This window comes from Culex pipiens, chromosome 2, assembly GCF_016801865.2.
Source record: "Culex pipiens pallens isolate TS chromosome 2, TS_CPP_V2, whole genome shotgun sequence".
In the NCBI taxonomy this organism is placed as follows: Eukaryota; Metazoa; Arthropoda; class Insecta; order Diptera; family Culicidae; genus Culex; species Culex pipiens.
The window spans coordinates 104,899,992-104,913,484 of record NC_068938.1 but is presented as its reverse complement, the minus strand read 5'-3'; the positions used below and the strand labels follow the sequence as shown (position 1 = coordinate 104,913,484).

General features: G+C 38.5%; 2 protein-coding genes across 10 annotated transcripts in view; one reads left to right on the top strand and one right to left on the bottom strand.

The window, feature by feature from the left end:
* Positions 1-2,414, top strand: part of LOC120428509 (homeobox protein 2) — a 278,477-nt gene extending 276,063 nt beyond the window's left edge. For all 6 annotated transcript variants that reach the window (XM_052707561.1, XM_039593541.2, XM_039593531.2 and 3 more), the window contains 2 exons: positions 1,782-2,212; positions 2,272-2,414. In XM_052707561.1, coding sequence (XP_052563521.1) covers positions 1,782-2,212; positions 2,272-2,381 — 541 coding nt within the window. In that variant the 3' untranslated portion in view covers positions 2,382-2,414. The remainder of the gene's footprint in view (positions 1-1,781; positions 2,213-2,271) is intronic.
* A 3,510-nt stretch (positions 2,415-5,924) lies between these two features.
* LOC120427841 (alpha-taxilin) lies at positions 5,925-13,308 on the bottom strand. 4 transcript variants are annotated; one of them, XM_039592770.2, is made up of 4 exons: positions 13,154-13,308; positions 9,020-9,194; positions 8,417-8,961; positions 5,925-7,038 (listed from the first exon to the last, which is right to left on the bottom strand). In XM_039592770.2, the coding sequence occupies exons 2-4, from the start codon at positions 9,110-9,112 to the stop codon at positions 6,156-6,158; spliced, it is 1,521 nt and encodes a 506-aa protein (XP_039448704.1). In that variant the 5' UTR covers positions 9,113-9,194; positions 13,154-13,308; the 3' UTR covers positions 5,925-6,155. The 4 variants fall into 4 exon arrangements, with proteins under 4 accessions (XP_039448704.1, XP_039448701.1, XP_039448712.1 ...); XM_039592767.2 differs by lacking the exon at positions 13,154-13,308 and adding an exon at positions 9,414-9,556; XM_039592778.2 differs by lacking the exon at positions 13,154-13,308 and adding an exon at positions 9,297-9,412.
* Between the last annotated feature and the right edge of the window lie 185 nt (positions 13,309-13,493).

The window sequence follows — 13,493 nt, the reverse complement described above, 5'->3', positions numbered from 1 at the left end:
CCGTAAAACTTCATCAATTCCAACTCTCTTAGATGCATTCAAAAGGTCTTTTGAAGCACTTCAAAATGTGCCATAGACATCCAGGATTGGTTTGACTTTTTCTCTTAGCTTTTGCAAATTACTGTCAAACATGGATTTTTTTAAAACCTTAATATATTTTTGCAACAGCCTCCAACACCCATACTCTTATAGGTAAAAAGATAGGGAGTTTCATGGACTATAAGCCTATGGTATTAAGTTTTTGGCCAATCGCAGTTTTTCTCATAGTTTTTTGAATTGTCTATAACAAACATTTTACAACGTTAGTTTTTGCCATGTAGGCTTCCATAGCGGCACTTTTTGGTCTCAATTTTGTCATATTCGGAATCCTCGGACAATTTCACGTGAGTTAGAATTATTGGAGTCGTAAATTTGATTGGAAAAATTGCCATTTAGAATGAATTAAAATATTTTTTAACAGTTTGTTGGATAAGGGGTAAAACAGGTTTTCGCCTACTTGATACAGCATTTGACGTATTGATCATAGGGTAAATAAGATCTATTTCTTTTTTAATTTTTTTTTTATTTAATTATTTTTTAAATCAAAATTACAACTCCGGTACTTCTAACTTACGTGAAATTGTCCGAGGATTCCGAATATGTCAAAAATGTCAGGGCAAAAACTAACGTTGTAAAATGTTTGTTATAGACAATTCAAAAAACTATGAGAAAAACTGCGATTGGCCAAAAACTTAATACCATAGGCTTATAGTCCATGAAACTCCCTATCTTTTTACCTATAAGAGTATGGGTGTTGGAGGCTGTTGCAAAAATATATTAAGGTTTTAAAAAAATCCATGTTTGACAGTAATTTGCAAAAGCTAAGAGAAAAAGTCAAACCAATCCTGGATGTCTATGGCACATTTTGAAGTGCTTCAAAAGACCTTTCGAATGCATCTAAGAGAGTTGGAATTGATGAAGTTTTACGGAAATGCGAGCAATTTTAAGATTTTGTATGTTTTTTCGACCTCAAACTTTAAAGCCCGTTTTACCCCACTTCCCTTTGTCGTAGAGGGCTCATATTTGGCATGAGTTCATCTCATGTATAGACAAACAAACGCTGAAAGTTTCATCCAAATCGGAGCACCTCGATACGACCTCTAGAACAAACCGAGCAATATTTACAAATACTGCCTCTTAAGTTTTTTTTTTTCGCAAATTTTTGTGTTTTCGTCAAATCTTTCATTTTTAAAAAATAATGATTGCAAAACAACTGTACTAGTGTAAATTGCATTTTAAAACACTTTTTCTATGCAAATGCTGAAACTATGGCACGTTGTTTCAATATTTATATATAAAAAATAATTTGAGATTCGAAAAAACAGCCAAACATTCGAAAAAGTCGCATTAAAACTTAAAATGGCGGTTTGACCGTGTCTGGACCACAGAGCCTATGCCTGAAAATATTTTTGTCGGATTCCCGATCGGAAAACTTTTTTTTTTGGTTTAGGCAAATGGAATTGCTGTATGAATACTTGTATGGATAAACCAATAATGCGAAATGGCTTATTTGGCCCTAAGGAATCGATGGACAAAGTTTCATCCACATCAAAAAAATATAAAAATAAAAAACAATCAATATTAACGTAGGGCTGTAGGACCCTCTCAGGAGTTCAGTAACTGTTGTTATACAGTTATTGCAAACTCCTCGTAAAAAGTTTTTTTTTTCTGAAAGACTCACAGTTTCAAAAACCTTTTATTAACAATTTGCTAACACAACACTTTCCCTTCTCCACCCACAGATACAGCGTCCAGGAGCAGAAGATTCTGCGCGCCCGCAACAACCACCCGGAGGAAACTAACGGCAAAAACTCGATTCGCTCGATCCGCGCCGAGTTCTTCGAGCAGAACAAATACAACAACAACAATAATAATCACCTTGCAAACGGTTCCACCAACAACAGTCCGGCCCACAACGGTGGCCATCACTACCACCATGGTCATCAGCACCAGCACCAACATCTGGTCGGAAGCAACGGAAACATTCACCAACAACAGCAGCACCATCACCACGTGGTCAACGGACTGAACAACAATCAACAGCAGCAGCCTCACTTTAATGGCAACAGTATTAACAGCACCAACGGAAATGGGACGGCCGCGCTGCGGGACCGCTACCAGCATCCGGCCCTCGCCGCAATCATCAACGAATCCCAGGGAATGAAGTTTAGAGGTTGGTTTGAATTTTGCCATTTTTAAAGTTGAATTCTAATTTCAATCTAATTTTTCCAGATCGTTCCTACTCGGATTGCCAGCAGCAGGTGCCTCGCCGGCAGTGGACCAGCAACACGCCCAGCCCGAAGCGCATCCCGTACCTGGGAACGCCCCCAACCCGGGTCTAATCGATTCCTGGCCACGTGGAAGATGAAGGTTAAAGCAAACAGCGAATTTTCAAAGAATGTAGTTTCGTCACAGTAGAAAAAAAAGAATCAAAAATTAGAAGCACCTTAGGATCGTAGCACGTGCGTGTATTTGTGATGATATTCTAAAAACAAAACTTAGAATTAATCAGTCAGATGAAAACGTCCTGCGGTGCGAGCCTTTGCCGGAGTTGCAAAGATTCGAGTTTTTCTCCCTAACTAATCCGTTTAGAATAGTTATTTTTACCACCCTAAACTATAAACACTAGCATTAGCGAGCGTTAAGCGTAGTAAACTTATGTTAGCAAGCAAACAAAAAATCGTGTTCGTGTTTCGTCGTTAGCGAGTTCTTTTTTTCAAGACTGCCTACCTACACAAAACCGGATGTGCTCGAAACGAAACGAAACCAAAATCAACAATACAACGCATCGCAGCTTCAGGAAGCTACTACTCTCGAGGAACGTGTAATCAAAATTTATTAAAATTACTCACTGTATACTTGTGCTGAAGCCGAACGAGTAACGAAACGTTTAAATATTGCTTTTAAAGTGTTTTGTGTTTTTACTTACCGTAATCTGGGGTGAATCGGGACTACAGTCTGAATAGGGACAGCAGTTTTTAGAGCACTTAAAGCTTTTAAATTTGGAGAGGGATGTACACATTTTGTTGGCCTGAGTCTGTACTAACCGTAACCAACCAGAAAAATCAAAATATTCTGCTCCAACATGGTTAAAACTGCTGTCCCAATTCGCCCCATGTGTCCCGATTGACCCCAGTTTACGGTACTTATGTTCAACTTAAAATGTTAATTGAAGTTTAATAAAAGAAAAATCCGATTTTGAAAACTGTTCTGTTCAAAACTATTGTTACAAACTTCACGTTCTGTTTAAAAACACGTTTTAAATGAGGTGTTCAAAATTTATAACATATACTTAAACATATAAGGCAAACAAAACCAACTCAATTCATTTGGAAAACTATACAACAGCAAGCAGGTGTGTTCATATAGTTGCTAAAAGTAAGCCCAACAAAAAAAAATAATAACACTATAGATTGTGAATTGGAACGAACATTTTTGCGCAATAAAAAATACATTGTAGAACAATTTGTGTTAGCAAATAAAATTTGTCGGAAATAAATAAACTGTGTGTTTTATTATGTATCTGAAAGAACAATTACCTATATCGATAAGTCTTTGCATTGCAAATTCATCGAAAAAACGATTTTCTCGGAATATTTGTTTATTTTTTTATCAAAAGTAAACATTATAACTGAGATATTCTCTTCCTTGTTTCCAATTCATTAGGTCCAAATAAGCCATTTTGCTTCTTCGGTTCCTCCATACAAATTTGGGGGCTGTACATAGCAAAGTGCTATGTAAATATTCGAAAATCTGTATCTTGGGAAGGGATTTTCTTATCGTTTTATAAGATAAAGACCATTCGGAAAAATAGGTACACGGAAAAAATTTAGTTTGTTTTGTTAACTTTCTGTTACAGAGCGGATTTGTTAGTTCGAATTTAACTGCATTCGAATTGAATAAATAAATAAATACATATGAAGAGTATGATACTCGATTAAAGCTCCAAAAATACTATTTAGGCTATAAACTTACCAGCAACAGCACCGTCTCGAGTAAGCACGCAAATTTATGCCATTTACTGGTCAAAAAGATCAAATTAAATGCACTTTTGATCATAATTTCTATTTTGCGAGACAATTTCTCATCATTTTGGTGACACACACATCCACACGCAAGATAAGAGGTTAAATGCTTAACGAAAGTCGCCATCAATATCTTTTCACTTGCGCTAACGATTTCAAAGAGCTTAAGATATAAAATTGCTCCGAACTACCGGCAACATGTTCTTTTGCACATTAGTTTGTCACTCACTTGAAAAATAATCCCGAAACATGTAAATAATTAGCAAGCGCCATAAAAAAAAAACAAACGCGCCAAGTCTTTTGACGTTTGAATTTTGACGACCCATTCCAATCGAAGGCTGAAGAAAACCGAGCGAGGAGCGAAGGCAAATAAAGAACAAAGGGTGGCCACCAACACCACCAGCAGCGCCTGTTGGAGTGAGCCAGTGATGCCAGGAAATTTTCTCTACAAATGCTAGTTTTCGTGAGTGTTCGCTTAAAATTGAATTTTGGCAGCACTAAGCAGACCCAAAAGAGAGCTGGAAGAAAAAAGAACGAAGCTGAAAATAGGAAAATGGGCGTGGCCCAATGCATTCGACTGATTAGAATGCATTTGGGATTTTTTTTTAAATGCTTGTGAAAGGACTTTCAATAAAAGTGAAAATAAACAGAAATGTACACAAAAAGTTGCTCTACTCGTTGGAGTACTTGGTTTCAGTAAATTTCAAGGAACACTCCAGATTATCCAGCATCATTCAAACACGTCCGCTTATTAGGCTTAAAATGGGCATATTTCCCCTACATCAGTGGGGGCTGATCATTGTCATCGGGTGGCATCGCGTGGCATCGCGCGGGAAATTGCGCCTCCCAGGATTGAGCGGGAGTGTTGAGATGAAAAACCCTGTAGTCGTCATCGAGTCGACCTAGTCGGCCGAACCCCTGTCGACCTCACGCGCAGCTGTCAGAGCTGCAAAACAACAACAAGTTTGTTGCGTCATCGCGTTCAATAAAGTCCTCCAGTTTAGTTTAGTAAACTACGCGTTTTCCTCCGGAATAAATCCGACCAACCTGCCACTCTGCTCATCACAATCCCCAAGCCGACATCGTGGCCGGTCCCGGAGGACTCGCCAGCAGCAGCAACTTCGGTGCTCCTCTCCAGGGCGTCAGCGCTTCGACAGCCTCAGGTCGTCCCCTGGCGGCAAACTAGCGAAACGCGGCCAGTCTTGGAATGTACGGCAGCATCAGCAACTTCTAAGGCCTCGTCAACCGAGTCGCTACTGAATCTCCTGCTAATCAACCGGCGGAAAGTGAGCAGATTGAGAACAATCTACAAGCCGGCATCGTGGACGGTGCCGAAAGGCTCGCAAGCAGCAGCAGCCGCTTCGATTTTCGACTCAGTCGTCTCCTCAAATCACGTTATAGGTTATTGTTCATCTGATGTTCTATATGAAAATGGCGAGTGAGGAGAGCTTATTATTCGTTTTGTTTTGTAGCTTAAGCAGTAATCGCCCCTCGACCTCTTTTACGTCAGTCTTCAAACAACTTTGAGAAAGGAAGGATGCGCGAAGATTAAAATATAATGTGGAGGGAGATGGGACGAGACATCAAGGTGCGACAATTCTTTCTTCGTAAAGCGAGGACGAGATCGAATAAATGATTGCGGGTTGATTTTTTGTTTGAAAGCCTAGCGATAGTGTCTTTTCCTGGTGGAATTGTGTATAGTTCTTAGTATTTGATATTCACGTCCGTGTTAGGAAAGCGCATTTTTTGGTATGGACACCCACCACCGGGAAAATATTGTATAGTAAAGGCTGAAACCAATTGAAACACTAATTCCATTAAACGCCAGTTGGAGGGAACTTTCTTCAAAAATAATTTCACTTTTCTTAGATGTCGGCGTAATATTTATTTGATGAATAAAAGTTTAAGTTCAATAAATATGTTTTTTGGATGAACGAAAAAAGAAACCTAAAAGTATCCGCAAGGACGTCTAAAACATCCCCACAAATCCTAGACTGACAAACGAATCAAACGCTCACATTTCCATACAGATTACATATTGGTCACGCGGTATCAACCACTTCCAGGTCCCTCCCCGGCCCGTTTGATTGTCTACGTCGCCACGACCTCGGCTGTCGGTTCCGGTTCCGCTTGCGTCACTTCCGTAACCTCTGCAGCGATGACTTCAGCGGGTTGTTCTGTCGGAACTTCGGCTTCGATGACCACTTCCGTCTTCTCCGGTTCCGTTCCATTCGCTTCCGGTTTCACCTCCGACTCCGGCTGTTCCGAGCTGGTCTTCTGAGGCACTTGTTGCTTTCCCTTTTTGTCTTTTTTGCCCTTTTTGGACTGTCCGTTCTGTTGCTGCTGCTGTCCGTTGGTCTTTTCGGCCGGTTGTTCTTCCTTGGTCGCTTCCGCCGTCTCGTTTTGCAACTGAATCTCGCTCAGCTGTCCCTGGAGGGCGGCCAGGTTGGCCTTCAGTGCGGAACAGTTGGCGGTCATGATCTCGAGCCGGTCGTCCTCCTTCTTGGTGGGCTTTTCCGGTTCCGGTTCCGGTTCGGGCAGCTTGCAGGGCACTTCAACGACGGCGGGAATTTCGATGCTGTTCTGTTCGAGGGCGCTGAAGTACGCTGTCCGTTCGTTCTGCAGCTGACGGCAGAGCTTCTGCAGCTGGAACATTTGGCGGGCCGTTTTGTGGATGTGCTCGTCGCGGATTTGCTTCTCGGACAGGAGATCCAGCAGGGCGGCGTTGCTTTTTTCCCATTTGCTCTTCCACGAGCCGGAATCCTTTTCGAGGTTTTTGATCTTCTTGGACATCTTCTCCATGTCGCCCTTGTAGCCGACGAAGATGTTGTGGCTCTTCTTGAGCGAGTCCTGGAACTCGCCGTACTTGTCCGAGTACATGTTGACTTGCTCGCGCAGATGCACCTCGACCTGCTGCAGGTCCCGCAGCTGCTTCTTCACCTTCACCAGCTCGGTCATGATGATTTCTTTCTCACTGTGAAGGATAAGAGAGCTTGTTAAAATATGTTTTCGAATAATATTTTTTTATTAAGTTCAAAAACCACATCGTCCAAAAACTTCTTGCATCAGAAATTCAATCCCAGTGAAAAAAATCGACTTCAACGACACAATACTTTGTGGGATTTTTGCTCAGTGTACTCCTAATTTTGACAAGTCACAAATCTCTCACGAACACGGCTGCTGTATTGTCGTCTTCAGTGTTGTCACTTTGTTCTGTTTACTTTATGCTTTCATGCAAATAATGTTCTATCTACTCTTTATCTGTCAACACAAGGTACACAAACACTTTTTTCACTTTTTTTCGGTGGTAACCCTTTGCAAAAGGGTAATGACGGATAAACTTGAAAAAAGGGTGTAAGTAACCCTCAAAAAGGGTTTGTTTACCTTGTGTTGACAGATAAAGAGTAGATAGAACTTTTTTTGAGGGGTACTTCTGATGTTGAGTGTAGTACATTTAGCCAAAAAAGGCCATTGCAAAAGTCTTTTGATTACCCATCCAAAGACAGGTTAGATGTTTACTGAGATCCGGCGTCAAAAACGTTGTTTTTGGATGTATTCTCCGTGTACCTTGAAGACGTCAAAATAAAGCATGAGAATTAAGAGTGTAGTCGCAGTGAAAAGACGCGTGTTTTTACTCGGCTTGGTTCCGAAGAAAAACTCGGAAATTTCGAATCAGTTCAGTCATTTTTGAAGAGACACATCCTTTATTAAACTTAGTTGAACAACAAACATATGATGCAATCAACGGGTTGACTCAAAAAAATAGAGGAAACAATGTGGCCCATAATACTAGAGTAATAGTATAAGAGAAAATTCAAGCCTAGAGTTTTAATTCAAAAATACTACAAATGAAGATCTGTGGCATACTACAAAGGAAAATAACGTTGACGAAATTGTTATCCTAAAACATAATGGCACAAAAAAAAGCAATTCTGATCGCGGCCTGCTTGACTTGAGAGAACGTTGGGGGGAATAGCGAGCAAAACGGCGATAAACGAAATAAAAAAAAAGCAGTTGCCAAAGAAAAATTACTGAAGCATATAAGAAAGCGGTGACAATAGGGTACTCTCCGTAGCACACTGCACACTGTAATAATAAATCATAATCGGTTCAAACTTTTTCAATACTATTCTCCTATTTAAATTGTTCTGCAAGAACTGTATTTCAAGAGTTTCATCACGCCAATAATATTTACGAAGCCCTGTGCTCAATACTGAAGTCCGTTTTAGAAGAGAACTTTTTCGACAAAATCGTACGCTTTCCAAATTCGCGTAATTTTATCAAGTCAAGACTTTTTAAACAAGGATTCAAGAATAAGCTTGTACAGCATAAAAATGTTTGCCAATACTCACGCCAGGAACTTCTCCTTCTCGGCGGCCGTCTCCATGTTCGCCTTGGCCAGCTTGGCGTCGTTCAGCTGCGTCATCAGGTCCATCTGCTTGTTGACCTTGTCCATCTGCTGGTCCCGCAGCTCGTACTGCTCCAGGATGAACTTGAACTTCTTGGCCATCTCCATGTTGTCCTCCTTCAGCGCCTGGTTCTTCTCGTTGTTCTCGTTCATCACGACCTGGATTTCGTTCAGCGACTTTTGGAACTTTTCCTGCGTCTGTTTGCGCTTCTCCTCCTCCTCCTTGATCTTGGTCAGACTCTCGTCCTTGATCATGCGGTTCTGCTTCTGCAACTCGCGGCACAGCGACTCCAGCTTGGACTTGGTCATCGCCACCTTGCTGTGCTCCAGGATCATGTTCTCGCGCTCCTTCTTCATCGCTTCCATGTTGCGCTCGTACTGCTTGTGGAGCTGCACCAGCCGCTTGTTCTCCTTCTCCGACTCGATCAGCTTTTTGTACACCAGGTTGAACTTTTCCTCCACCGACAGACCGTTCAGCTGCTTGGTCAACTACGAGAAACGTTTACTTTGTACACATTTTGTATGAACATCGCGCTGTTCCTCTTACCTGCTCCGTAACCTTAGCTTCCCGCTGTTTGTCCTCGCGCATCTGTTTCTTCAGCTCGGCCGGATGCCGTTCCCCGTTGTTGGCCACCTCCATCCTGTCACGTGTAAGCTTCCTGCGGGAATAAACGACTAGACGACGCGCCCTGTTTGCTTCTTATTTAATCGATATCGCTAGCCTGTGGGATAGGAAAAAAAGGTCAATAAAAATTTGGCTTTCTTGGTTGGAAAACTATCGTACAATACTACTGATTTAAAGTAATGAAAATAGCAGAAATTACATCAATTTGACTGCAGATAAAATTTGACACGCATCAAGTAAAATATTTACATCAAATCAATTCAAATTGCAAAGAGAATAGGCGACCATTTCACACGGATGCCACCGGAATACTTACTCGGGAAGTCAGACACAACAGAAAATAATTAATTTTACTTGCGGTTTTTTCGTAGCGTGAAGGTTCTGTGTCAAAGCAAATAAACAAAACAAGTTTGACGTTTTGCTTCGCGCCGCACGTTTTGTTATGATCTTGTAGTGACGTTTACAATGCTCAATGGGGTTGCCAAGTTTGAATATTTTGTTATAATATTTCGGCATATCTTTCCTTCTATCAACGGGATCCATGTCCAGTTCAAAAAAAAATTATTGATTCAAAAAAAAATTGTAAAATTTGCTAATTGCCTCGAAAAAAAAAATATTATGAAAATTTTAGTGAAATATTAAAAATATTTAAGATCACAAAATTTCACCAGTGTTTTATTTTTTTACATTACAATACACTCAACCCCCGGTGGTTGGTCACCTTTTCGTTTGACACTTTTTTAGTTTGTACCCCGTTGGTTGGCCAAAGTCAAACTAAAAAGTGAAGAACTGTCACATTTTGCACATTTTAAAATAAACGTTGATCTAAAATCAGCTAATTTGTTTCCATGCACCTTTTTTGTCTAATTTAAAAAATAAACCTTTGTGATTTTTGTCTTGAAAATTTATTTGATGATTGATGAATTTTAGAATCAAAACACTAAACTAAACTAAACACTTAATTTGGACATTTTAAATTGCTGGGCTAGAATTTTATTTTTTTTATAGAAAATAACAAGGAAAATAACAAAGAAAATCCTAAAAATTTCACTGTCAACATTTTAAATCAATTTGACCATTTCCAAGATGTTGCGAAATGGCAAAAAGAGGGCTAATAAGATGACACTGAGGAAAGCTAATTTTTCCTTAAATGTAGCCTTTAACGGTGCACATCAACCAGAGCTTTTGCTCCAAGATTTTTGTTAGAGACATTTTAGTATCTTCAAAACTACGAGCACTAAAGAATTATTGTTTTATTCATCCCCTAAAGTCTTGTCCACAAAGTAATTAACAACAAAATATGATTAATTTTACAATCCCGACATAAACTTTGAAAAATATTTGCAACGGCCTTATTGAATTTTCTTCGGAAAAGTCACTAAAAATCGATGGATTCATGTACGTATCCTTTATTTTTTTTATGAATATGCCTTGGAACATATTTGACTAATGTTTGGCCTACAATAAAGAAATTCCGGATCAAATTTCCCAGATTTCTACAAGGGGTTTCCAGCATCAAGGATTACTGACCAGTCTAAATGGAATTACCATGATTACTGGCAATATGTCATGAATTACTTTGATTTCCCAGAATTACTTGGGATTTCCAGAAACCACGCAGAATTGCTCAAATTTATAAAAATAACTTGGAATTACTGCCTAGATTCTAGCATATTGAGAATTGGATCGAATGACAGCTGTCAAATGCACAAAACCACGTGCTTGGCAATAGTACGTCCATCCCGTGAATTCCCGGCACAAAATTCCCGGGATTTTTATATGTTGTAAGGGGAATTCCCGGAATTAAACGAAAATCTTAAATTGGCCTGAAAATTACATTAGTATTACAGTTAATTAGTTTAAACTTTTATACCAATTTTTAAGCTGTTTTAGTCATGTCATATAGAAATAAATAAAAAATAAATATTTATAAGATACTTATTTAATTTGAATTAGAAATGTGGTGCATATAAAATTCAAAGCATAACAGAGAACAGCAAAAAATTGTTTAAGCTATCTAAAACTACTATCCTTGTTTAGATTGATATTAATAGTATTGAGCAAATTCTATTAATTTAAAGCTTGAAAAACATAACAAATATATAGAAAACATAGATTTTATGACTTTTTCAAAAACTAAAAACTTCCCGGAAATAAATAAATATTATTCCCGTTTTCCGTTTTGCTTGGAAATCATCGAACAATTGGATAAATATCAACATCATTTTGAAAACTGATTTTGGCGTTTGAGTGCATTTAAAATTCAAAGCACAACAAAGAACAAAAAACAATCTTTAAAACTATCTGAAAGTGTTATCTTTGTTTAGATTGATTTTAATAGTACTGAGCTAATAGTATGATTTTAAAAACATAACGAATATAAAGAAAACATAGATTTTATGACGTTTTCAAAAATTTCCCGGGATAAAAAATATATTTTTTCCGTTTTCCTGTAAACTCAAAACCCGGGAAAATTGGACGCCCGTTTGACAACTGATTATGACGTTTGAGTGTTTTTCATCCAAATACATTTGAATTAGAGAGCATCCAAATTTGCGGACATTCCGAATCCGCTCTGTACTTCTTACAACCATAAAAAGCATCAAGGAAAAGCAAAATGCATTCTGCCGATTTACCTTTAAAGAATTACTAGTAGTTACTTGAATTAATGGAAAATACACGAATTACTAAGTAACTATGGAATTACTCGAATTACTACGGAATTACTAGGTAATTCCAGAATTACAGGAATTACTGCAGAATTGCGGAGTAATTCTGGAATTACTGAATTACTTACTCAAAATCCGAATGATCCCGTACTAGCTGTAACTTTGGTTTCTTACATGAAAATTAATAGGCAATAAATAGAATCATAAAAGGTTTATCGAAATTATCTTTTTAACAGTTATTTTTTATTATTTTATTATTTTCTGAAGTATGTTTTCACAAACAAGAATCATGGAATTACCAGGATTACTCTGGAATTACTGAGTAAATCCGGAATTACAGAATTACTTGCTCAAATTCCAAGTAATTCCGGATTAGTGGCCAGTCTGACACGATGCTGGAAACCCCTTGGATTTCTAGCTTTCTTTGAAATTACACCTAAATCAAAGCTGGAAGAATCCGGATACAAATTTGAGCATCAATGCTTAATGCTTAACTTGGAATATTTCACTAAAAATCTATATTTTACTGAATAGGTCCCCATTTTTCCTCTGCTACATTACACCATTACATTTTTAAACATTTTCGAATCAATCATATTGTAGAGAACGATTTGCAGAAAAAGTTCTCTAAAAAATATCAGTTTTGGTCCAATATAGCAGAGATTGACTCGATTTTGTAAAATGAAATGTGAGTTTTTTTTTTCAAAATTTCTGGATTTAATTCCTTTTCACATGATGACGACGACTAGTCAATTATTCAACCTGTACTGTTTTATGTAGAATATTATTAATTTCATCCATTTTGGTCAAATCAGTGTCTAGAAAAAATGTAAAACGTAAAAAATCTAGATTTTGCTCTTAGAGGGAAGGGGTAAAATGAGTTTTAAATCTATTCCGAATTTGTTAACATTTGAAAGTCAGCCTTCAAATTATAACATCATAAAAAGTCTATAAATTGGTAGAAACCACATTCAGGAAAGTTTCGGAGATAAATAAATCAAAAAAAAAAACATGACGTACCATGTTTAATCCAAAATGTACGACTTTCAATATGCTTTTTCCATGCGGATATGATGGATTCACGGATCATATTTCCATGGCAAGAACATGTTTTCCAACACAAGAAAATGCCGTAAAATTCACTCTTCACTACTCTCCTACCTGTAAACTACAAATCATAACATTCACACACCACCACACGATCTTCCCCTACACGCACGATCCGTGCACGGCGAAGAAGATCACACCACGAAGATTGCTCTAATTTCCCTTCAAAGATGTGTGAAAATTGCAGCACGAGGCCCAAAATGAACCGAAAACTTTCTCTTTTTCTCAGCATAAATGCGTCAATTTTCCGCCAAATTTCCACCGACTCCACATCACTTACCTCTTAATCTCCAGTTTGAACACAATTCGGACTTTTTTGCTTGATTTTTCCACTCTGGAAATCGACTTTCTTTCATTCAATTGCACGTCGCCGTCGCCGCCACCACCACAGAAGGAAAAGTGCGTATCGCAGCCGCTCTCTCTTTTTATGGGGGGAAAATGAGGGAAAATTCTAACTGCTGCGGGAGAGGGAAAACTGTAAAAATAGAAGGTGGTGGGTTTTGCGTGAAAGGTTTTCCTCCCAAGTTGGTTGCGCATGCGTTTTTGAGAATGTTTGGTTTGTATAGGGAAATTTAAAACGACCGTTGGTTTGATCAATTTACCAATCAACTGTTTATTTT